This window comes from Callorhinchus milii, unplaced genomic scaffold (assembly GCF_018977255.1).
Source record: "Callorhinchus milii isolate IMCB2004 unplaced genomic scaffold, IMCB_Cmil_1.0 Scaffold27, whole genome shotgun sequence".
Taxonomy (NCBI): Eukaryota; Metazoa; Chordata; class Chondrichthyes; order Chimaeriformes; family Callorhinchidae; genus Callorhinchus; species Callorhinchus milii.
This window is the reverse complement of record NW_024704768.1, coordinates 1,352,676-1,377,551: the sequence shown is the minus strand read 5'-3', so window position 1 is coordinate 1,377,551 and position 24,876 is coordinate 1,352,676. Positions and strand designations below refer to the sequence as shown.

The window sequence follows — 24,876 nt, the reverse complement described above, 5'->3', positions numbered from 1 at the left end:
ATCATGTTGAGTTGAAAGAATTAAAGCCTTAAAGCCTCTTAGGAAAGGGGTCAGGATGGGCGGTGTGAGGCAGGTTAGGGTGGGGGTGAGGGTCAGGGCAAGAGGGAGTCAGTGTGAAGAAGAGAGTATTTCGTGGGTGAACGTTTTTTTTTGGGGGGGTGAAGGAGGTATTTGAGGATGTTCAGGTGAAGGAAGGGTATTTGGGGTGGGTTTCAGGGTGAAGGAGGGGGTAGTGGAGTAGGGGTATTGGGGGGATGAAAGAGGGGTATTTGGGGGGTGAAGGAAGGGGGTTTTGGGGTGGGAGAGTGTATTTTGGGAGTTCGGGGTGAAGGAGGGGTTGTTTTCTGGGTTCAGGTTGATTTGGGGGATTCATGGAGAAGGGGGGGCATTTGGGGGGCCGGAGGAGGGGCATTTGGGGGCTGAAGAAGGGGAATATTAGGGGGGGGTGAAGAAGAGAATGGGGGCATGAAGGGGGGATATTTAGGAGGATTGGGGTGAAGGAGTTTTTTGGGAAGGTTGGGGGATATTAGGGAGGTCAAAGTAAAGGAGGTGGGTACTTGGGGTTGAAGAAGGGGTATTTAGGGGGTGAAGGAGAGGGTAACTGTAAAGGATGGGTATTTGGGGGTGAACAGGGGTATTTGGGGAGGAGGCATTTGCGGGCTGAAGGAGGGTGATATTGGAGGGTGAAGGAGGGGATATAATGGGGAGATGAAGGGCGGATATTTGGGGGGAGCTGAAGGAGTGTTTTTGGGAGGGTTGGGTGAAGGAGGGGTGTATTAGGAGGGTCAGAGGCAGGTGTTTAGGGGGTGAAGGAGGGGGTATTTGGGGGGGAAGGAGGGAGTATTTGGGGTGGAGTTCCGGGTAAGAAGGATTTTGGGGTGGAGGTGGGCGAGTGTCTTTTGGGAGTTCAGGATGAAGGAGTGCAAGTTTAGTGGTTTTGGGGGATGGGCTGAAAGAGGGGGGTATTGGGAGTCAGAAGGAGGTGTTATTTGGGGGCTGAAGTAGGGGCATATCAGGGGGTGAAGGAGTTTCAATATTGGGGGTGAAGGAGGGGATATAATGGGGAGATGAAGAGGGATATTTGGGAGAATTGGGGTGAAGGAGGGGGATATTAGGGGAATCAGAGTAAAGGAGGCGGGTATTTAGGGGATGAAGGAGGGGGTATTTGGGGATGTCAGGATAGAGTATTTGGTGGGTAAACTAGGGGAATATTTGGGGGATTGGAGTCAAGGAGGTTTTTTGAGAGGGTTGGGGTGAAGGAGGGGATATTATTAGGCGGCTCAGAGTAAAGGAGGCGGGTATATAGGGGGGTGAAGAAGGGGCTATTTGTGGGGTGAAGGAGGGGCATATTTAAGGGGGTGAAAGTTAGGGTATTTGGGGGTTGAGATGAAGGAGTATTTGGGGTGGGGGATAGGGTAAAGGGGGGTATTTGGGGGATGGAGTGGGGTATTTGTGAGGTTGGGGTGAAGGAGCGGGTATTGCGGTGGGTATTTGTGGGGCTCAGGATAAAGGAGGGAGGTATGGGGGTGGGAATTTGGGGGGAGGGTCAGGTTTAAGGAGATATGGGGAGGGGAGGGGGGGTGGAGTGGAGTTGGGGGTATTTGGAGGGTTCTCAGAATGGAGAGGGGTATTTGGGGGTGGAGGAGGGGGGTATGAGGGGGGTTTGGGGGTTGAGCGGGGGGATATTTGGTGGTGCAGGGGGTACTTGAGAGGGTCAGAATGAAGGCGGGGGGGGGTCCAAGTGGAGGGGGATATGGGAGGGAGCCAGAGTGAAGGGGGAAATTTGGGGGTTAGGATAAAGGAGGGGGCTATTGGGGGGGGGGGGGGGGGGGAGAGGGGAGTCAGAATAAAGGAGCGAAGGAGCGGGGTATGGGGGGGGCAGAGTGAAGGGGGGTATTGGGGGGACAGAGTGAAGGGGGTATTGGGGGACAGAGTGAAGGGGGTATTTGTGGAGTTAGGGTAAAGGAGGGGAATTTTTTTTTGGGGGGGGCAGATGGAGGAGGGGGGAATTTGGGGGGAGGGTCAGGTTTAAGGAGATATGGGGAGGGGAGGGGGGGTGGAGTGGAGGAGGTGGGTGTTTGGGGTGGGGTGGAGGGGTATTTAGGTGGGGATTTGAGGGGGGGGGGGTCAGAATGAAGGAGGGGGGCGTTTGGAGTGAGTGTCAGGGAGTGGGTGAGGGAGGGAGGGAGGGAGGGAGTGGACCCTCAGTGCGGGCAGCCAAGGTGTTGAGAGGGACAGAAGGTCATGAGGCGGCGGTGGCGCCTTTTTTTTCGCGTGTGTGTGCGTGTGTGACAGAAAATAATCAACAACCACCACCACCATTTCCTATCTATAATCTCTCTCTCTCTATATATATGTATATAGATCTCTCGAGTCATTTTAAAACTTTAAACTAACCCTCGCTGGCTGCTGTCATCGCTGTGGTGTTGTGGGGGGGGCGGGGGCGGAGGCGGAGGGGGCGGGTCGTCGTCGTCGTGGTGGGTCGATCCGTGTGGGAAGAAGGAGGAAGAAAGGAGGAGGCGGCAAATGGCGCCTTTTTTTTTCCCCTCAAAAAAAACTTTCGTCCGACAACTCGCTCGCGCCTCAGTCAATCAACCGCCGCCGCCGCGCAACCTAACCCGCTAGCACGGTGGGCGGGCCCCGCCGGGCCTCCCGCCCCTCTGATTGGCCGGACCGGTGGTGGGCGCCGCGAGTGCCGCTTCACTATTGGCTAAGACGCACGCCACTCACGCATTCCCCCCCTCCCCCCCCTCTCGCCCCACCCACCCACCCCCGTGGTGGGGGCGGCGGGATGTCACGCGCCAGCACCGCGGCTCTCCGATTGGTTCAGCCGTTCGACCCGCCTCCGCCGGTCGGCTCGTGATTGGGCAAGGGTCGCCGTCCATCACGGCGGGCCCCAGAAAAAAAAAGGGTGGGTGGCGCTCGTCACTACCGCTAGCACGTTAGGTGGCGCCGTCGCAAGTTTATGTCATCCCTAAAGGGGGGGAAAAGAAAAAAAAGCCGAGCCTTGACCGAGCCCCGGAATGAGCGGTAAGGGGAGGGAGGGGGTGTTTACCGGGTGTGTGTGTGGGGGAGGGGGGGACAAAAAAAAAAGTGTCGCGTTTTCCTCGCCGAGTGTTAAAATCCGATTAATCGGCGAAAAAGCTGTGGTAAAGTGGTGTTTATATTGAGATCTGACCGTGTTTTAATAGCATTGACCGGGATCCCGACCGACCGACCGACCCACCGGGATCGATCCCTCCCGACCGGGATTCCCGACTGCGTGTGGAGTTTTCAGTTGTAATGGCACTGAATTTAAAGCAGTTTTTTTTTCTCTCTCTCCCTTCCTTCCTCTCTCTCTCATTCTCCTCCCTCTCTCCTCCCTCCCCTCCCCTCCCTCTCTCTTCCCCCTCCCTCCCCTCCCCTCCCTCTCTCTTCCCCCTCCCTCCCCTCTCCTCCCTCTCTCTTCCCCCTCCCTTCTCTTTTATTTTTCTGTCTTCCCCCTCCCTCTCTCCCTTCCTCTTTCCCCCTCTCTCTCACTCTCTCTCATTCTCCTCCCTCTTTTCTCTCCCACACTCTCTTTCCCCTCCCTCTCTTTTTTTCGCTCTCGCTCTCTCTCTCCTCCCTCTTTCCCCCTCCCTCTCTCCTCCCCCCCTCCCTCTTTCCCTCCCTCCCTCTCTCTCTCTCTTTCCCCTCCCTCTTTCCCTCCCTCCCTCTCTCTCTCTCTTTCCCCTCCTCTTTCCCTCCCTCCCCTCTCTCTCTCTCTTTCCCCTCCCTCTTTCCCTCCCTCCCCCTCTCTCTCCCCTCCCTCTTTCCCTCCCTCCCCTCCTCTCTCTCTCTTTCCCCTCCCTCTTTCCCTCCCTCTCTCTCTCTCTCTCCTCCCTCTTTCCCTCCCTCCCTCCCTCTTCCCCTCCCAGATCAGGATCAAACCGAAGAGATGGCTGCCTTGGCTGGCGAGAGCGGGGGTGGTGGCTATGTCCAGCACAACAGCTCTAACCCCAACCAGGTAAATACACAAAATAAATAAATGGCTCTTGGAACAAAGATCTTCTCTCCGTCTCCTCTCTTCTTCGCGTGTGGCCGAAGAGACGGGTGGTGGTGGTGGGGGGAGAGAATCGGAGTGTTTATCTTCCTGTGTAAGCCCCGCACTCTAATCAATGTACAGCCCACTTTTTTTTTTTGGCACTCAACCCCTCCTCTTCCTCCTCCTCCTCCTCCTCCTCCAACTCCTTCTTGTTGTCTCGTTTAGGAGTCCCAGCCGTCCCCGCTCGCTCTGCTGGCAGCAACCTGTAGCCGGATCGAGTCGCCCTCCGAGAATGCAGCGGCCCAGGGGATGATCCCGCAGCAGCAGCAAGGCGCGCCGTCGGAACTCGACCTGACCACAGCCCAGATCACGCAAGCGGCCAACGGCTGGCAGATGATCATCCCCACCATCACGTCCGGCTCCCCGTCTTCCTCGGGATCGGGTGCTTCCAAGGAGCAAGACGGCGATCCTTCGGGGCAGTCGGGGAGCGAGACGGCCATGAAAAACCGGCCCATAGCGAGCGCCGGCAGCGGTCAGTACATGGTGTCGGCGTCCAACCTCCAGAACCAGCAGGTCTTTGCCAGCCTGGCTGGGGCCATGCAGAACATCCAGTATCAGGTGATTCCGCAGTTTCAGACGGTGGATGGGCAGCAGTTGCAGTTTGCCACCACCTCGCCGTCCCAGCAGGATGCCTCCAGCCACATTCAGATCATCCCCGGCTCAAATCAACAGATAATTACCACCAACAGGACGTCCCAGGGCAACATAATGACCACGATGCCAAACCTAGTTCAGCAGGCGGTGCAGCTCCGACCAAGTGGCTCCAACAATGTCATCCCTACCCAGGCTCAGTTTGTTGCCAACTTCCCGATGAACTTAAACGGGAATGTCACACTGGTGCCCGTCAGTAATGTCACCAATGCCACGATGGCATCTAACTCGCAATCGACGACCATGTCCTCTGGAGAAGGGGTCACCCCCGACGACAGCATGTCTCCTGTGACCTCCACGGCGCTGTGTCCAGTGAGCTCCGTCAGCAGCCTTGTGACGTCCAACGCCTCCATCCAGTCCACCACCTCGACTAGCCCGTTCACAACGAACGCCAACACGTTTGTCACAACGACCACGGCGGGGCAGTTGGAGAACGCTACGGTGAGTTATTCGACCGTCGGGACCCCGGCACGAGTCCAGGTCCACACGACAACCGCTCCCCATCGGTTGAACTTACAAACGACCGACTCTACCCAGCTAACTGGAGTCCTCCTCCAACAGATTCAACCAAAGGACTCAGACCAACAGCAGCAGATCCTTTTGCAACCGCAGATCATCCAAGGAGTCACACAACAAACCCTTCAGTCTCTACAGGCCTCTTCCATCCCCGGGCAGACGTTCACCGCTCAGACGATTCCCCAGGAGGCACTGCAGAATTTTCAGATCCAAACGTTGCCAAATTCAGGCCCCATCATTATCCGGGGCCCCATGTCTCTCTCTGGACAGATGGGTTGGCAGACTATCCAGTTGGGGAATGTTCAAAATGCCCAGGTTCAGAATCAAGGTCAGACAATCACTCTGGCTTCGCTTCAAGGACTGACCCAGACTGCTGGTGGGACAACCGTAGCCCAGCTAGCGCCAGCCTCACTGCCCTCTGGGACCGTCACTGTCAACGCAGCTCAGTTATCCTCAGTGCCTGGCTTACAGACTATCAACCTCAACGCTCTAGGGGCCGCTGGGATTCAAGTCCACCAGTTTCAAGGATTACCTGTGACCATTGCAAACACTACAGGTATGTCACATGGTCGATAAGTCTGCCAGAAAGGTCCTCAACATACTAGATAGTGAATATATGTGGTTTAGAAATTGTGTGTACATGTCCAAGGTAGTGAGAGCGGAGGGATCTGTTATATTCCCAGCTCTTGCTTGATGATCGTGGATCAGTCGCTCCCATCACGTAATGCTGAAACCCTCATACACTCCATTGAGGCTCGACTACGCAAACTCACTGCGTAGCTGCCTCCCCAACTCCTCCCTTCACAGGCTGGAGATCATTCGTAACTTTGCAGCCTCTCGCATCAGGTTCCGTGTCCTCCCGCATCAGGTTCCGTGACCCTATCACCCCTATTCTTGCCCGACTCCACTGGCTTCCCATCACACAGAGGATACAGTTTAAGATCCTGGTCCTCGCCTTCAAAGCCCTCCACAAGCTTGCTTCCCCCTACCTCTACGACCTCTTAACCCCCTACCACCCTGTTCGCTCCCTCCGCTCGGGGGGCTCCGGCCTGCTTCAAGTCCCCCGCCTTGCTCACCCCGCTAACAGTGGGCGGGCCTTCTGCCACTCTGCAACCACCCTCTGGAACTCCATCCTGCAGTCCCTCCGTCCTGCCCCCTCCCTCGCCACCTTCTAGACCCTCCTCTTCAACCGTTCTTTCGATCTCCCTGCTCCTGCCTCCTCCCCGTGCCCTCCCCCACCTCGACCCTCAGCTCGGGTCCGTACTCTGTCTGTCCAGCGCCTTGGAACATCTTCTCGACATGGAAGGCGCTACACAAATTTAATTTTGTTGTTGTTGTTATATTCTGTGAAGCGCTTTGACACGTCTGAACAACATGATAAGGTGCTATATCAAATGCAAGGGTTATTGTTATCGGCGCTCCGAGATGCTAGTCCACATGAAAGGTGTTCTATAAATGCAAGTTGTTGTTTTTGCGGACGTATTTTTTACCTGAACCTTCCAGTTCTGGTCTTGAATGAGCAATAATAATAATCCTTGCATTTGATATAACGCCTGATCACGTCTTCAAGACATCTCAGAGCACTTCACAGTAAAGTGGAAAGTGGATTGACTGTATTTTGTGGGCAAAACAACTTGCTTATCTGCAATATCTCTTGCCTCTCCTCTTGCTGTTTCCTGGGTGGAAATTAGGGTTATCCCTGTAAGTTGTTCAACTAGCTGACCTTTATTTGTGAGCCTAGATAATGAGTGCTGCAGGATAGTCCATCGCATTAAGGGAGAATCACACCGACTCCCCACACGACATCAGTACGTAGAGCAGGAGGGCAAATCTTAATGTAGGGGATGCTAATATTAACTTCAGTCATGTGGGTATGTCTGTTTTCCCCCATCCTTCTAAGGTGCCCAAAATGGCAGACAATATTCCACATTTGGCCTCGCCGCTAAAGTGTGTCGAAGGCCAGAGTAATTCATTTCAACTTGTCTCTGCACTCAACATTGTTGGTCTCCTCATGTGTCAGTAGTTTCACATTTGTCCCTTTGCTCTTACAATCATAGAATTACAACTTTATGTTTGCTGATTGAATCTTCCCTACTTGACACGCTCTCCACTCAAGTCTCATTCTCTGCTCTTTCCCTGTACCTTGATCATTCATCAATTCCCTTTTAAATGTTACCGGGCTTAAATGTCCTGGACTGGTAGCTCCCTCATCCACACCTTCATAATATACAGGTTCAGCTATTCTAATGCCTTGTTTGCCAGACTCCGCTGTTTCTCCCTACACAAGCTGCAGACCATCCAGAACTCCACAATTCCAGTATCCTCTACAACAAGCTCCGTGAGCCTCCCTCCCTCAGCTCCACCGGTTCCTTGACCCCAAGTAGATTGAATTTTCAGGAATCGGGAGATAAAGAGGCTGGGGAAGCGTGAATGTGGGGATCATGGTTCATACCTTTAAAAGAGCAAGCAAAACCAGGTTACCAGGACACTGAGACTCATTTAAGAAATAGTTTATAATAATAGTAATAATCCTTGCATTCGATACAGGTCCGTATCGCGTCTAAAAGCGCTGCACGGAATATTCTGTAAAGTGAATTGCCTGTATTCTAGGGCGAAATTTGATGCTGGAAATAGGAAGACAGGCAGGATTGGTGTTCAGAACGAATCAGATAAAATGGGACCGGGGCCTTCATCATCTGAACCTTTCTTGCGAGGTGCTATGTGTGTAATAATTTCACAAATGGTTTAACTTTTCTATTCCCTGCTCAAAAGGACAAGCACAGAACCTGTTCCTAATCAGCTGATGTCCTATAGTGTCTTAACCTGCTGCCATTTGGGGGAAAGAGAAAGACATTAGGGATTCAGTTGGCTGGCTTTTATTAGTGATTTCCTTTTAATACATTTGTCTGGTGGCTGTGCATTGAAGTTAAATCCTTACCCTGGACGCCAGAGGGTTGAACGGAGCCTTTTCATGTGTTTTGGTTCCACAAAAGCTTCTCATCACCCGAGAATTCCTTTGGAGTTTGTGATGCTCTGCTGAAAGTCGGTACTCGCCATGCAGAAATCAGCCCATGAGGCAGGGCGTCCACGTGCCTCGAACAAACCACATCTTCCCTTTCCTGTTGTAGTCGAATGACCTGTGTGAGTTAAGAGTGAAGGCTCTTGTGTGATGCAAGTGTCGACAATTGTAAGGTACAGTAGAACCCTGGTATAAGGTGGCTATTAGGTGGGGCATAAAATTCTAAGGCTCCTCCTAGCAGGATGTGATCGAATGTCTACCAGTCAGCACACAAAGTCAAATAATTGCCGAATTCCGGCTCATTAAGTCATACCTTGCACCCAAGCTCTGTTGCATTGACGGAAGTGCCATCCTTTGGACAAGATGTTAAACCGAGGTCCCATCTGCCTGTTCAAGTGGATGGTAAAGATCCCTTGGCACTATTCGAAAAGAGAAGGGGAGTTTCTCCTGGTGTCAACAATCCCCCAAATAAAATTGGTCGCTCAATCCACAACTTTTTGTGGGACCTTGCTGTGCGCAATTGGCTGCCGCATTTCGCACACAAAATACATAGTCAATCCACTTTACAGTGTATCCTGTGAAGCGCTTTGAAATGTCCCAACGACATGATAAGGCCCTGTATCAAATACATTATTATTAAACCGAGGTCCCGTCTGTACCTGTCCAGGCGAACGTTAAAGTTTCCTTGGCATTATTTGAAAAGCGAAGGGACAGATAACAGGAGCAAGAACCCTTGCGATGAGCCTTTGGCTAGGCGTCCTCTGCCCAGCGGACCGATGGAGGGCAGAAAAGTGGATTGAAAACTATAAAGAGGGATACAACTATCAAAGGGAGTTATCGCCTTCTCCTCAAACCTCTGATGCTTGCACTCAATATGCTGACGTTTTGTTAGTGTAAAGACAGGTGGTTTCTGTATGGGAATAACCTTAACTCCTGCTCATCATATTTGTAAAATTAGTGACTCAATTGCTGGATATATTGTTGTTGCAACATCAACCACAGGAAGTCTATGCAACAAAAAATCTCTTCTCCCTGGCTATACAATAGCCCTCTCAGAAGCGGCACATTCGCACCTGTTTTTAAATGGGTCGACAGTCCACTTTTTCTGTTCCCCGCAGTTTTGAGTTTTGCCCAGTCGATCGAAACAGAAACGCAGAGACTTTTGATGAGAATCGTGAGTTTAATTGTGTGTTTAGTACCACTTTTCCCTCGTTCACACACTGGGTCAGTCAGGGCTTCGTAAATTCAAGACTGGACATCGAGTCTAAGGCAACAACCAAGGCGGGTAGAGGGATGTGCATTGTATTATCAACGGTCCTATTCTTCAGATGACAGCGTAACCCCAGGTCCTATCTCCCTGTTGATTGTTAAATATCATGTAACACTATTTGCAAGGAGGTAGGGAACAGCATTCAGGGCTATAGGTTTGCTCCAGGTGAGAGGGAAAAAGGTTAGTTGGTTCCTTGCGGTTTTGTGATTTCCCCCACTCCCCCACCCCCTCCCGAGTGAAAGTTGTCCGATGCTTTTGTTAGATAGGATCAGACGTGGCTATTCTCACAAGCCATCGAATACGCTGTGTTTGTGTGTGGGGTGGGTATGTGACAGTCTTATCCTGGACTTGATCATATCTCATCCTCACAATACTTGGGGGTGGGGGGGGATGGCGGAAATCACATACCTTATAGCATCACGCCTTCCTAATCCCAACCCCCTGCTCAGGTCCAAATCTTTGACTGTCCTCCCGCCGTGAAAGGTACTGTGTAAACGTAGTTTGCTGTTATTGCTGCTTGTGTAAAAGCATTTGCCAACATTGCAGTCGGACTTAACTTCCGGACATGCGGATAGTGGGCGTGTGGTTAAATGGTGTTGATTTGTAATTTTTTGGGGGGGAAGATGCTCCCTAAATTCTGTCTCCTCCAGCGTCTAACCATTCCGACAAAGCAAAGAGGCTCGATTGAGATTAGCAGGATTCTGGACGTTAAACGTTGGCTGGGACACACTGTACTCCACAGTTCTGGGCGTTCAGGCAACTCCCAGATCCTGCTAACTTCAATGCTAACGTTCCAGCCTTTCCCCATAGCCCACATCATGGAGCAGGTCCACACAGGGGGAAGTGGGCCCCATCAAGAAGCGTCTTAAAGCATCACATCTCAATTCAGCTGGAGAATTATTCTTCTAAACGTGTTATTTTCTTCAGTTTCTAGAGTACTCTGAACACAGTCGGTTTCCTTTTTAAGTACCACGCTCGCGTCTCCAGCGCCTTGGCACGTCCTCCCGACGTGAAAGGTGCTACACACATTAATTTGTTGTTGTTGTAGTTGTCTCATGCCAATATTAACAGCTAAACATTACTGCCTCAATAAGGTATCATCAACTTGGCTCATTCAACAACGCTTTTGTGTCAGAGGGTCGTGAGTTGAAATCCCATATGGGGACTCTGAGCTCACAGTCCCTGTTGTACCATGTGTGCAGTATTGGGGGGACCCACTGCGTTGTCAGAGGTGCTGTGGTTCAGATGAGACATTAAACTGAGGCCCCATTTGCCTGTTCAGGTGGATGTTCCAGACCTTGTGACACTATTGGAAAAGTGAGAGAGAGTTTCATTCCCTCGGCCAGCAATCTGCCACAAATTGGCTATTCACTTCCATGTGCGCAAAATGGCTGCCACATTTGCCTACAAATACTGTCGCCAACAACTCTGCTCTGATGTAAGATATTTGGACCTTCCAGGCGCTGTGTCGGGCAAGACTTCTTAGAATAAATCTTAATTTACCGATTCAAGGGTGGCGGGGGGGGGGGGAGGGAATAAAAGATTTTTTTACACCAAATAATGTATTCTCCGCGTGAAAGATGTTTGATTATCAGTACAGATCAACAGGAACTGGATAGAGGGCACTGCCTTTAGGCAGAAGAGCTGTGCATTTCCAGGATCGGTGTTGTTTGTGACGCTTTGTAGGCCCGAGGGCTGTGGTTTTGAATCGCAGCGCTGCCTTTGCTGGCTCCACCTGCGATTAGTTTAATATGTTCTTAACCAAGCGGCTTTGGGGGGAGGGGGGAGTGTTCTGTGGGCTTGGCGAGCCAGATAGAGGGGGAGGTGCTGCTGCTGGAATATGTTCAGCCAGCGCTTGCTGGAGGAGGGGGGAAGGGCGGGTTTGTGGGCCAGGCAAGCGTGGTGGAGGAGGGGAAAGGGGGGAGGGGTGGTGCTTTATGGACTCAGCACGCAAGGAGGAGGAGGAGGAGGAAGGGGGGAGGGGAGGGGTTGTGGGCCAGGCGTGCGAGATAGAGGAGGGGGGAGGGGAGGGGTTGTGGGCCAGGCGTGCGAGATAGAGGAGGGGGGAGGGGAGGGGTTGTGGGCCAGGCGTGCGAGATAGAGGAGGGGGGAGGGGAGGCGCTTCATGGCCGCAGCAAACAAGATAGCGAGGAGGGAGTGTTTGTGGGCCTGGCAAATTGCAGGGGAGGTGGAGGCTTTGCGGGCCGGGGAAAGCTGGGAGGAAGAGGAGGGCTGCTCGGGTTTTATAAAGCAAGTAACTAGCCACAGGGAGGGAGGGAGGCAGTGCTCTGTGGAGTAAGTAAACTAAGAGAAGAGACTTGCTTTGCTGGGCCAGACGAGAGAGAGCGAGAGAGAGAGAGAGAGAGAGAGTGTGGGCGGGAATGGGTGTTAGTTTCCAAAAATATGGAAGTATTTAGTGACCCGGTGGTGAAGTGTCATGTGCGCTGTGCTGTTCAGCTGAGCTGTTGCTTAACCCATTCGAGTTGCCGACGTGTCTCTTTACCCCAGTGGCTGCTGCTCTGAGCTGGGAAGTTGGCCCGACGGCCTGCCTGCCTCGCCTGGCTTGCCACTTGTGCATAGTTCTGCGGAGACAAAGATCACACTGTGCTGTATTGTGAGATCTAGCCGGCACGCCACAGCGACGCAGTCTCCTTATTGTGGCGGAATAACACCGAACCCTTCAGGGGCAGTGAGCACAGCTGTGAGACCCGCTCTCCTGCCTGGCACATTCCAGTTTCTCATGCTCCTCTCTTCCTTCTCTCCCTACCGGCGGTTTCTGTTTTTTGGGCTTTGCTGAGTTTACTTGAATATTTTTTAAAGACCCTTGTTTTCTTCCTACTGAGGCTTTAAACGCCCCCCACCCCACCCCCCCTCCACCCGCCTTTGGTGTTGACTGAATCTGAATTCTGTCTGCCAGACCCTGCTTTTAGTACCACATGTACTAATCTGCTTGAGCGCAGAGCCATTGCCATTATGCCCCTGCTCTCCTAAACTCTCTCCCAAAATTCCCTCTGGGTAAGACAGTTGTTGGGTTAAGCTCCAGTTCAAAGTTGGCAACCAGTAGAATAGTGGTTAGCGTGCTTGCCTCTCAAGCGAGAGTACCCAGGTATGATTCCTATGCGGGGCGAAACCTTATGCAAATTTCCTTACTATTTGCCTCGCAGCAAGTCGGAACCAGATTGTTATTGCTTTCCGGGAGTAATAAAATGGTCAAGAAAAAAATGGTCACTTACTCTCTTGACTGTTTTGGGACACCGCTGGGCGCAATTGACTGTCGTGTTTTGCCCACAATACAGTCGTGTGACTTGACGATACATTCTGTGAAACGCTGTGAGACATCTCAGCGACGTGATCAGGCTCTGAATCAAATTCAAGGATTATTATTATAAATTGAGCTCACAGCGTTATATTGTTGGAGGCGCTGTCTGTCAGATGAGGCTTTAAACCTAGGTGCCATCTGTGTCCGTTCAGGTGGACGTTAAACTTTGTGATGAAAAGAGGAGGTTTCTCCCTGTGTCCTGACCAACAAATCCTCTAAACAGATTGATTTATTTTCCAATCAGTCTTACGCTGGTGGAAACCCACCATGGTGCTTATCCCAACTAGGTTGAGTGTTCCACATGTGTTTGCCAAGTCCACATTGGTAGTGTCCTACATCACCAGATGGGTCGATCATTCACTTCATGGGTGTTTGTGGGAACTTGCTATATGCAAAAACTACCACATTAACCTATAAGTACACAGTCACTTGCCTGTGACGTTGTTTTCAATAATTGTTATTATTGAACCATGGAATCTTAAAGCACGGAAGGAGGCCATTCGGCCCATCGTACCTGTGCCAGCTCTTTGAAAGAGGTATCAAACTAGTCGCACTCCCCGGCTTTTATCCCATAGCCCTGCACATTTTTCCTTTTCAAGTCCCTACCAATTCCCTTTTGAAAGCTACTGTCAAATCTGCTTCCACCAACCACCCTTTCAGGAAGTGAGTTCCAGACCGTAACCCCTACCCTCCCCCCGCCCAATGTCTGTTTCACACACAAGTTCTGTTCTCGATTTGTCAGACATTATGTTTACAAGGGCCATTTGCTTAATTATATCCCATCTTGATCCTTTTCCTCCTGTAAACATTGACTGGCTCTGGGATGTGATTCTCTGGGATGTGATTCCATGGGCCGCCACTACCTTTGCGACTTGTCATTCTTCACATGTGAGCCACAGCTATGTCAGGAAGATACTGAACAATGGGGAGGAAGGAGCCAGAGTCACTGATTTACGTGTTGGCTTTGCCTAGTTGGTCATCCCCTCACTTCTCAGTCCTGCCACGCCACAGTTCAAGCCCCACACCAGGGACACCTGATTGTTGGCGTTGCCGTCCTTCGGGTGAGACGTTAAACCAATTTCTTGTTCTGCGTGTTCAGGTGGACGTTAAAGCTCCCATGGCACTGTTTGAAAAGTGAGTGGAGTTTCTCACTATGCCCCCTAGCCAACAAACCTCCAGATAAAATGAGTCATTCACCTCACGGCTGTATATGTGGGCTTAAATTGGCTACACATTACCGTTTAAATCCTGTGAATTGCTTTGAGACAACATGAAAAGGCAATATCAATATGCAAGGATTATCATTATTATAAATAAAGTCACTACACTTGAGAACAATTCCCTTTCAAATGCTTGGTTGTTTTAGGAGCTTCTTAATGCAAGAATTATTATCATTCTATGAATGGAAGCAGGAATCTTAATTGTCTTCTCCCCATTCCTGCTTCGCCCCCTTTCCTCTTACCTCCCTACCCTCCCCCCTACCAACACAAAGTTTCCACATTCCCTCTACTCTCTATAACTCAACACATATCAGGGATCATTCCTGCCATCTTCCAAGCATTTTGCCCACAAATATACGGTCAATTCACTTTACAGGACATTTTGGGAAGCGCTTTGAGACGTCTAGAAGACGTGAAAAGCCCTCTATCAAATGCAAGGATTATTATTATATAAGTGTGCATGGAACGGGGCCAAAATGCATAGTGCCTTTAACCTGCCTCAACTATAATGCAAGCCTCACCCTGAGTCATTATTCATCGGAGCCTTTAAAGAGTCCACACATTCAGTGTCTGGATTTGCTAACTAATGAAACACAAACAAATGAAACCTATTAAATTGAATTGGTTGCCGTGTTTTGCCCACAGAACCACGCAGTCAATTCACTTTACAGTGTATCCCGTGAAGCACTTTGGGACGTCGCAAAGACGTGATAAGGCTCTGTATCAAATGTAAGGATTATTACTATATTTGAACTAAACTTTAGAATTTAGGAACCACCCCCAACAGACAGATATTTTCAAAATCATGATATTTCCAAAAGGTAACTAGTAATAAAATACTGGTCAGCGATCAGTAAACCAGAGGACCCCAATTTAAGAGAATCGCAAAGGGAATTAAATGATTTTTAACTTTGTGATGGGCCGCGGGATGACATTGGTGTGTTTTGTTCTGTTCTGAGCATTCCTCTCTTCTTTTGAACTGGTCCCACACACAGGTCTGGACCTGCCGGTAACGCTCATTCTCCACAAAATTCATTCCTGTTTAGTAAGACTAGCATGAGCACGCGGGAATTTAATTGATTGTCCACATAACCCGGAGTGGGTTCAGGGACGGAGATAAAGAAAGTACCGAGAAATTGTATGAAGTCTCTCTATTTTAAGTTTGTGGGACACTGCTGTGTGCGATTGGCTGCCGCATTTCGCCCTCAAAATATACAGTCAATTCACTTTAAAGTATATTCTGTGAAGCGCTCTGAGACGTCTCGAAGATGTGATGAGGCGCTGTGTCAAATGTAAGGAATATAAATTGATGTCCCTGCCCTATCTACCCACCCCCACCGACAAGTTAGCTTTCAGCCAATCTGTCCTTGCTTTATGGAACACCATCCCCGGTGTCCCCCCATCTGATCCTCTCTCTCCCCACCTTCAAAGCTACCTCCAGCCCACCTCCTTGACCAACACACCTCTGGTCATCTTTCCCCAGCCTCTTCAACTCCTAGCTCAAGTGTCCAGCCAGCAGCTGTATAATCTGCTTTGAGACGTCCTCCCACAGTGAAAGGCTCCATATAGAAGTAAATTGTATTTTATTTAGTGTGCGCGAGTTTGAGAGAGAGCGAGCGAGAGAATTTCTTGTGGTTAAAGGCACTGCCTAGTGTAGCATTATCGCATCAAAATGTCTCAAACCAGTCAGACGATGAGTTGCTTCAAAGTGTAGTGACTGTTATTTAGTTCAAACTCAGCAGTTTATCTGGTTTATGATGTTCTGCGTACACGCCCAAAACGATTAAATCAGTGCTTTGGGTGACTATAGATGAGGGGGTATATCAAGCCAGGACACTGGATCACACACTGTTGATGCCAAGTTAAAACAGGGTCGTCCTATAGTGCCACAGGAACTTCAAAATCGAAGGGCACTCAGTTTAACATCTCTTCCAAAGCACAGCACAGCCGACGAGGCATTTCTGCCCCAGTGCAGGACTGGAGCATCAGCCTGGACTGTGAGCTCAAAGTTCCCTCTGCGAAAACAACGACTGGAAAAGAATGAGTGTTAGTTTGATCACGTGTGGACTGTTTGAGGAACGCCCTGCCTGCCTGCCTGCCTGCCTGCCTGCCCACACCCCGCCACATTTCCTGTATGACAGCTGCTCTCCAGTGAGTCTTGAGCCGTTCTTATGGAAGGAAACCGAGGCATTGAGCAAAGGCTGCCTGCATTGTCCCTGGTATCCCGGCAACTTAGAAAAGCTCCAACTGAGGCTTGATTGCTTTATGGTGCATTAAATGCAGTTTGGTTCCTTTTTAACCCCACCCCTGCCAAGTGATGTGTATTTAACCCTTTTTTAACAAGTACATATCAAAAGGGCTTTGTAGACGATTTGTGGGTTGGGGGGGGGTGGGGGAGAGGAGAGAAGATATCATTTTATTTTGGAGTCCTGTAACGGATTGTTCAGAGCACTCGACTCACAAGCAAGAGAGCAAGAGCACCCGGGATCGATTCCCGGGCAGGGCACGACCTTACTCCACACACTTACTTCTATTTATCCAGCAGTAAGTAGGAATCGGGTTGTTAGTCGATTGGCGGATTGATTTTCCAGGGGTAATAACCCTTTATAAAAATGTCATTCATTAAGCAATTCACTTTACAGTATATTCTTGAAGCGTTTTGAGACGTCTCAACCATGTGATAAGGCGCTATATCGTATGCAAGGATTATTATAATTATTATTATTTATTTAAAACCAAAGAATGTTATAGCACAGAAACAGGCCATTCAGGCTATTAAATCTTCACTGGGCACTTTCTCTATATGAGCCTCCCAATTCATCCACAAGCCAGGAGACGCGCTGAATACCAGGCACCTTAGCTCCCGGTGTCCAAAGGGCCAAAAGAGAGACTTGCACCCGATCAAACACAGCAAAAAGTTTGTGGCATCTGGACATGGCCACATCAGTGACGGGAGTCTTTCAAGGCACTGCCGATAACATCACAGCCCAGCCTGGCTCATCGGCAGGACTTGGAAGGGCAGCGTGGGCAAGGACTCCTCCCTCTCAGTTCCTGTTAAACCTGCAAGCCAAAGCCCTCACGGGTAGGTTTGTCCTATCTTGAAAATAATAGTAATAATTTGGTCACTCAATCCACGACTGTTTGGGGGACACCAATGAGCGCAATCGGCTCCCGCGTTTTGCCCACAAATTACATAGTCAATTCACTTTACAGTATATCCTGTGAAGCGCTTTGAGACGTCTCAAAGATGTGAATAAGGCACAAAATCAAATGCAAGGATTATTATTTATTAAGCAGCGGGAAAGCTTACCAGACAGTGATATCAATGGTAAGCTATGCAGGTTTAGCTGGTTAGACGCCTGCAGTTACCCCAACGCACAGGTTGTTGCCAACCTGCGCCTAATACTTTCTGGAATTAGGTAAGCAGGGTGTGTCCCTCCAGGGAGAGAGAGAGAGAGAGTGCAGATTCCATTCCGACAATCTTATCTCTGGGATCCAGGTGTAGGTGCGATGCATGGAATTCTCAGCGTGGTTTGGAGACTCTTAAGCAACGATGATGGGTTTCCACATGTGTCAGACAGCCGGATGACCAACAAAAAAAAATTAGTGACATTTCACTCGTGTGAAATTAATGTTGCGCAGGGACTGAGATCCTCACAGGGAAACGATTTTTCCTCAAAAACCTGTCAGGCCGGCTCTAGCTCAGAGGCGGATGCATCTTGTTGAGTTTTGGTTTTGAGTTTCGAAGCTCATTAACCCCCTCCCTGACTGCCTTAGATCTGCACAAAGTGCTTTCAGGCTGAAGCTGTAACGACCCAGAGATTGAACTGAACAACAGAAATGGAGTCCTGTTGTGTAGTGGTTAGAGCACTCTCCTCACAAGCGAGAGAACCCAGGTTCGATTCCTGGGCAGGGTGAAACCTTAGGCAAGTGTCCTTACTCCACACACGTGTCTCTGTTTTCCTAGCAGTAAGTAGGAACGCGGTTGTTAATCGATTGGTGGATCGCTTTCTGGGGGTAATAATCCCATCAAAAAAAATTAATAATTTGGTCACTCAATCCAAGACTGTTTGTGCGACTCGGCTGCAGTGTTTTGCCCACAAAATATACAGTCAATTCACTTTACACTTATATTCCGTGAAGCACTTTAAAGCGCTATATCAAATGCAAGGATTAGTATTATTATACGTGGTCTTGCGACTGGAATTCCTCCTATGAACTGCGCTCCATCATTGGATACAGGGTATTCCTCATTCGCTCTGTCCACAATTCATGGTCGAGCCCACAGACTCTGCAGCTCTTCCCTCACCCAAAATGCTTTGTCTTGCTCCTTATCTCTCTGCCTTCAAAACCCTCCATGCCTTTGGTTAACAGCTTTGAATTCTACTCCCTCTCCTTCCAACTTTTTTTTGGTTCCATAGAGCGCTTCAAACGCACAACTACAACAACAAATTACATTTGCACAGCGCATTTCACGTCGGTAGTCAGGGATTTGGACCCGAACTGGTGGTTGGCATCAGGAGGGATGGAGGGCAGGGAGGGTGGGGGTAGGAGGGTGACCGCAGGCGCTGTCGAAGAGGAGGGTCTTGAGACGGGCCTTGATGGAGGCAAGGGAGGAGGCGAAAGGAAAGGACTGTGGGATGGAGTTCCAAAGGGTGGTGGCAGAGAGGCTGAAGGTCCGACCGCTGGTGGTGGGGCGGGCCAGGCGGGGGACATGGAGCAGCCTGTGTGGAGTGGAGGGAGCAATCTGTATGGAGTTAGCAAGCCACAGACTAGAGCAAGGTGTGGGGTTTTGAAGGCAAGTATATGTGCAAGTTGCTGTATGTTGCTATGGATTCCAGTGTATTGTTTTGTTTCATTGGAGCTGCATTCCCACACAGTTTCCATCCCAAATCCTGTTCAAAAATATCCCAGACGTAAAGTTGAAACTTCAGTTTCCTTTTAATTACAAGGCTACAAGTCTATGCTTGTTGGCGCTCCTTTTAACGCTAGGCTGGCAGTCTCTTTGGGTGTGGTTGAGAAGATAGAATTCAACTTCCTTTCTCAAAACACCGGGTTGAGGGACACCTTGTAAAAGCAACAATGACAAAAGTGAACTAACTCAACCCTCCTCCCTGCCTTCATTTATATTAAAATTTATACAATACAAAATGACATTTGTATAGCGCCTTTCACGTCGGAGGACGTCCCAACATGAAATATTCTGTTTACTTAGCAGTAAATAGGAACCACGTTATTAGTCAATCAGCGGATCGCTTTCCAGGGATAATAATCCCTCCCAAAAATAAATACAAATAATAATAATTTGGTCACTAAATCCACGACTGTTTGTGGGACCCTGCTACGTGCAATTAACTGCTGCATTTTGTCCACAAAGTAGACAGTCACTTCACTTTACAGTATATTCTGGGAAGAGCTTTGAGACGTCTCGAAGACGTGACAAGGCGCTTTATTTAAATGCAAGTATTATATATTATAACCTTCTGACTATAGGTGAGAGTATTACTGACTGAGCCAAGTTGACGCACTGTTTTCAGAAGCTTCCTCTGCATTTCTTCACATTTACCTGATTCATTTATTTTTTCCCTGTTTATAATCAGGTGATCATGGATCACACCTAAGTATTCAAGCCGCCTCTGGGGACTCTGTGACTGACGATGGCACACCGATGGAGGAGGGAGAAACGAGTCCGGAGCCAGCTCAGCCCGGCCGGAGGCTACGGAGAGAGGCCTGCACGTGCCCCAACTGCAAAGACACCGAGGGCAGGTGAGTGTCGAGGCTCGGGGACAGCAGATCTTGAGTAATAATCACAACGACACTTACACAGCGCCTTTCACATTGGGTGGACGTCCCAAGGTACTGGACAGTCAGCGATTTGGACCCGAAATGGGGAGTTTGTGATTAGGAGGGGTGGAGAGCAGGGAGGGTGGGGGTAGGAAGTGACAGAAGGCACAGTCGAAGAGGAGGGTCTTGAGATAGGCCTTGAAGGAGGCGAAGGAGGGAGCGAGGCGGAGGGGATCCAGGATGGAGTTCCAAACGCCAAAGGCCCGACTGCCGACGGTATGTTAAGATAATAATATTGTCTTAAACACATCCACAACAATCCCCCTAATGAAGTTGGTGACTCACTCCGTGGCTGTTTGTGGGACATTCCTGTGCGGAATTATACATAGATACATAGACATAGTAACAGGAGTAGGCTATTCAGCTCCTCGAGCCTGTTCTGCCCTTTTATAAGATCATGGCTGATCTATACCTCAAGTCCATTTATCTGCCCTTGCCTCATATCCCTTAATCCCCCTGACCTAACAAATATTTATCCATTGTGCTGCCGCGCTTGCCTACAAAATACAGTCACTCTGTTCCACAGTAAGTCCTGTGAGGGTTTTGAGAAGTCCTTCTGATGTGATAAGGCGTTCTATCAAATGCAAGGATTATTATATAATAAACAAAAAGGCAAAATACGGAAAGTGAGTTAACGTTTCAGTTGGATGACCTTTCGTCAGAGACCTGAAATGTTAACTCACGTTCCTCTCCCCATAGATGATGCCTGACCTGCTGAACCTTCATAGAGACTTCTGTTCCTATAGCAAGGATTATTATTACTTAAATAGATATTAAAGGAAGCCAATTGCAATCCCAGCACTTTCCCGAGTGAGGCAATAAATCTTTGATAAGCGTTTGATAAGCTTGGCATTGACTGACCACAGCCATGGGAAGTGCAGGAGCCCTATCTCTAGAGGAACACGACAAGCCCAGTAATGTCCGACGGCTCAAATTGTCCTTTTCTCCCCCCTCTCCAGGAACTCGGGTGATCCCGGGAAGAAGAAGCAGCACATCTGCCACATGCTGGGCTGCGGGAAGGTGTACGGGAAGACGTCACACCTGCGAGCTCACCTGCGCTGGCACACGGGCGAGAGGCCATTCGTGTGTAACTGGCTGTTCTGCGGGAAGCGTTTCACGAGGAGCGATGAGCTACAGCGGCACAAGCGCACACACACAGGTGAGCTCTCGAGCACGCTTCATGTTCCCGTCACACAATAAGACAATACTTCTCGGGGTGGGGAGGGAGGTAAGTGGGGTTTTCTTGGAGCTGAACTGGCGACGGAGTGTCGGATTCGAGCCAGGCCTCTGTGGCGGTCTCTAGTCCGGTTCCTGAGCCAGGAGGGTCCGCAGTATTCCAGGGCACTGCTAATGACAGCACAACCCAGCCTGGCTCATCGGCAGGAGCAGGAAGGGCAGACCAGTCACTGGGGACAGGAAGTCATCCCACTCAGCTCCTGTTAACCCTGCAGCCAAAGCCCTAACTAACAGGGAGGGTGGTCCTAGCTGGACGAGTAGCGGGAAAGCTTGCCAGACTCCAGCAGTTACTCCAACGCACACTCTGGGGTCCCCAAGCCTTGGTTTTGCCAACCTGCACCTAATACGTTCCGGAATTAGATAAGCAGAATGCGTCTCTCCAGAGAGAGAGGGCATTCCATTCCAGCAATCTATCTCTGCGATTTTCATGTGTAGGTGGGAGGCAGGGAAGTCTCAGCTTGGTTTGGATACTCTTAAGGAGAGTGATGGGATTCCGCATGTGTCAGACACCCAGCTGACCAAACAAAAATCATATAATAATATGTCCCCAAAGCCTTTCCTTTACAAGTACTACACACCACCATAATAACTTATTTTCCTTAATATATAACGATAATAATCCTTGCATTTGATATAGCGCCTTATACATATATCAAAGCGCTTCACAGAATATTCGGTATTAGGACCGCTGCTCTTCTTAATATACATAAATGATCTGGACTTGAGTAGAGCAAGCACCATTTCCAAGTTTGCGGACAACACAAAGTTAGGTAGGGTGGTGAACAGTGAGAAGGACAGGAGCCAACTGCAGGAAGACATAGACAGAATGGTAAAATGGGCGACACATGGCAGATGAGTTTCAATGTAGAGAAATGCGAAGTAATGCATTTTGGTAGAAAGAATGAGGGGCAATATAGGCGGTAATACAATCTTAAGGGGGGTGAAGGAACAGAGAGACGTGGGGGGGCAGGTAAATGAATCCTTGAAGGTGGCAGGACAGGGAGATAAGGCTGTAAAAAGGGCATATGGGATATTAGGCTTTTATAAATAGGGGCATAGAGTACCAGAGCCAGGAGGTTATGATTAACCCATATAAACACTGGTTAGGCCTCAGTTAGAATACTGCGCCCGGTTCTGGGCCCCGCACTATAGGAAGGATGTTAAGGCATTGGAAAGGGTACAGAGGAGATTTACGAGGATGGGACCAGGAATGAGGGGCCGTGATGATGAGGAAAGGCTAAGAGAGGTGAGGATTATTCTCATTGGAGCAGAGAAGGTTACGAGGAGATCTAATAGAGGTCTTCATCATCATGAGGGGATTTGATAGGTTAGAAAGGGAAAAACTGTTCCCACTGGTGGGTGTATCGGTGACTCGAGGTCACAGATTCAAAATAGTCTCTAAAAGAAGCCGAGGGGAGGGGAGAAGACATGTTTTCACGCAGTGAGTTGTTGGAATCTGGAACGTTGCCTGAAAGGGCGGTTGAGGCCGATTCGAAAACTACTTTTAAAAACACGGTGGACGGGTATTTGAGGAGGACACGTTTGCGGGTTATGGGGAAAGGGCCGGGAGTGGGATTGACATCAATTGCTCTATTCAAAGAGCTGCACAGACTCGATGGGCCAAATGGCCTCTTTTTGTGCTGTACGATTCTATGATTCTATGAATATACTGTACAGTGAATCGACTTTATATTTTGTGGGCAAAACACGGCAGCCAATTGTGCACAACAGTCACCCACAGTCGTGGATTGAGAGATGATGATTATTATTATTATTATATTTGAAGGGTATTATACCCCCGGAAAAGTGATCCGCCAGTCGACTAACAATGGGGTTCCTACTTACTGCTGGTAAACAGAGCGGTGTGTGTTGCGCCCTGCCCGGAAATTGAACCCGGGTTCTCTCGCTTGCGAGGCGAGTGCTCTATCCTGTGAGCTACAGGACTTCACTGTATTGACGGGACTCAAGAACGTACCCTCTTCTTCTCCCCCCTTTTCCCTCCCCTCGCCCCCCTCTATGTGCTTTGCCCTGTATAGGTGAGAAAAAGTTTGCCTGCACACAGTGCCCCAAAAGATTCATGAGGAGCGACCACCTGTCGAAGCACATCAAAACCCACCAGAACAAGAAGGTTGCCATGCCCGTCAGCGTGACGGTGAGCCTGGCGTCGGACGTCAGCACCGCCGTGGAGAACGCAGTCTCCACCTCCGCCGGCACTCCCCTGATCTCCGCCACCGGCGTCGTCATGGAGACCATCCCGCACGACGGAATCGCCCGGCTGACCACCGGCGGGATGAGCGTCATGCAAGTGTCCGACCTGCAGACCATCAACATCAGCGGCAACGGGTACTGAACTCTTTCTGACACACCGCAGGCACAAGCAGACACACAACACCACACACCACGAAAGCAAAAAAAAATAAAAAAATACCCCAACGACAAATGACGACAAACAAAAATGCACACACAACCATTGGCGAAGGACTTTTGGTCACTTTAAATCATTTTTTTCATATAGGTACACACACACACATAAAAAAGCCATCGGCCTTGATAAATTCTCTTATCAACGCTCTACTTTCTATATAAAAATCCATTTTAAAGAAAAAAAGACGAAAAAAAACGTGGCTGAAATAAGACGTCACTTTAGATGCCTTAAAACTATACTATTTATCCCGGGACAGGTTTTGAATAATAGACCTAAGATAATCTGCTTTTTTCCCACTCTCTTTTTACCCCCGCATCTCCCCCTCGCCCCCGCCCCCCTATCTTTTAAGACCCATGTACTTTTTTTTGATAACGTTTAGTAAAGGAGTTGTTTGGTTGCTGGCCTGTTATTCGGCGGTGGGGGAGTGCGGGGGGGATTGGTTGAGGAGAATTTGCCTTTGGAGGGTGGACGTGGGGGCGCTTAATCAGAGAATTAATGTCTTTGCTGAAACCATCAGTGAAGAAAAAGCAGGTTTGGGAACGTATCAGGCCTAAGATTGTATTTCATATGCCCTGTTTATACCGGCCAGTGTCTATTTGGTATTGTACAGGGTAGCCCCATTGCAGTCTGATAGTCCAGTTCCATCCGTAAAATAACAGCGTTGCCCTCTTTTAAAATGATGATCTGTTTCAATTCACTCTCTTCGTCCCCACTGTGAGGGGAGACAGGAGAGAAGTGAGGGGGGGCGGGGGGGGGGGGGGAGGAGCAGGGTGCATCACGGCCTAAACACACAACCACACACACACACACACACACACACACACATAGCCTCAGAGATGTGTAGCATCTCTCTCACAGAAACTTCCAACGCAGTTGGATATCAGGGGTGAATTCAAGTACCAACTCTCTCTCCCCTCAGACTGCTGTGTCTGCAGTGGCTTTGCCGTCCCTGTACCCAGAGCCCCAGCTCTTGAGCTGAGCTCAGCCAGAGTTACACTGCGCTGACTCGGACTGAACTCCAGGCGAGTGCAGTTGGAGTACCGGTTGGCAGTTTCCGATCAGCCACCAGTACATAAACGTTTTTTTCGGCGGTGGGGGACACCTTATCTGTACGACACTTTGGCTACAGTGTTAGGTACGAAATTCCAGCTCGTCTTAACCCATGACATGACACTCATTTTGTCTTTAAGACGGCGCAGAATCATGGCTTGTCGGCCGGCTTTTCTTTTAAGGAACGAGGTGGTGAAAACGGACGTATTTCCCCCCAATTCCGCGCCATCTTAAATTTTGGGGGACAAAATTATTTCTGAAAG

General features: G+C 49.6%; 1 protein-coding gene across 2 annotated transcripts; it reads left to right on the top strand.

Moving 5' to 3' along the window:
* The first annotated feature begins 2,942 nt into the window (after window positions 1–2,942).
* On the top strand, window positions 2,943–23,895 carry LOC103190683 (sp1 transcription factor). 2 transcript variants are annotated; one of them, XM_042344337.1, is made up of 7 exons: window positions 2,943–3,030; window positions 3,897–3,985; window positions 4,229–5,155; window positions 5,276–5,786; window positions 19,659–19,824; window positions 20,862–21,061; window positions 23,175–23,895. In XM_042344337.1, the coding sequence occupies exons 1-7, from the start codon at window positions 3,024–3,026 to the stop codon at window positions 23,486–23,488; spliced, it is 2,214 nt and encodes a 737-aa protein (XP_042200271.1). In that variant the 5' UTR covers window positions 2,943–3,023; the 3' UTR covers window positions 23,489–23,895. The 2 variants fall into 2 exon arrangements, with proteins under 2 accessions (XP_042200271.1, XP_042200270.1); XM_042344336.1 differs by having other exon boundaries at window positions 4,229–5,786.
* Window positions 23,896–24,876: the final 981 nt, after the last annotated feature.

Excerpts from the sequence above, each read along its gene's own strand:
- LOC103190683 (XM_042344336.1), top strand. Across the intron at positions 3,986-4,228 it reads ACAGCTCTAACCCCAACCAG|GAGTCCCAGCCGTCCCCGCT; the intron begins GTAAATACACAA and ends TGTCTCGTTTAG. Across the intron at positions 5,787-19,658 it reads GACCATTGCAAACACTACAG|GTGATCATGGATCACACCTA; the intron begins GTATGTCACATG and ends GTTTATAATCAG.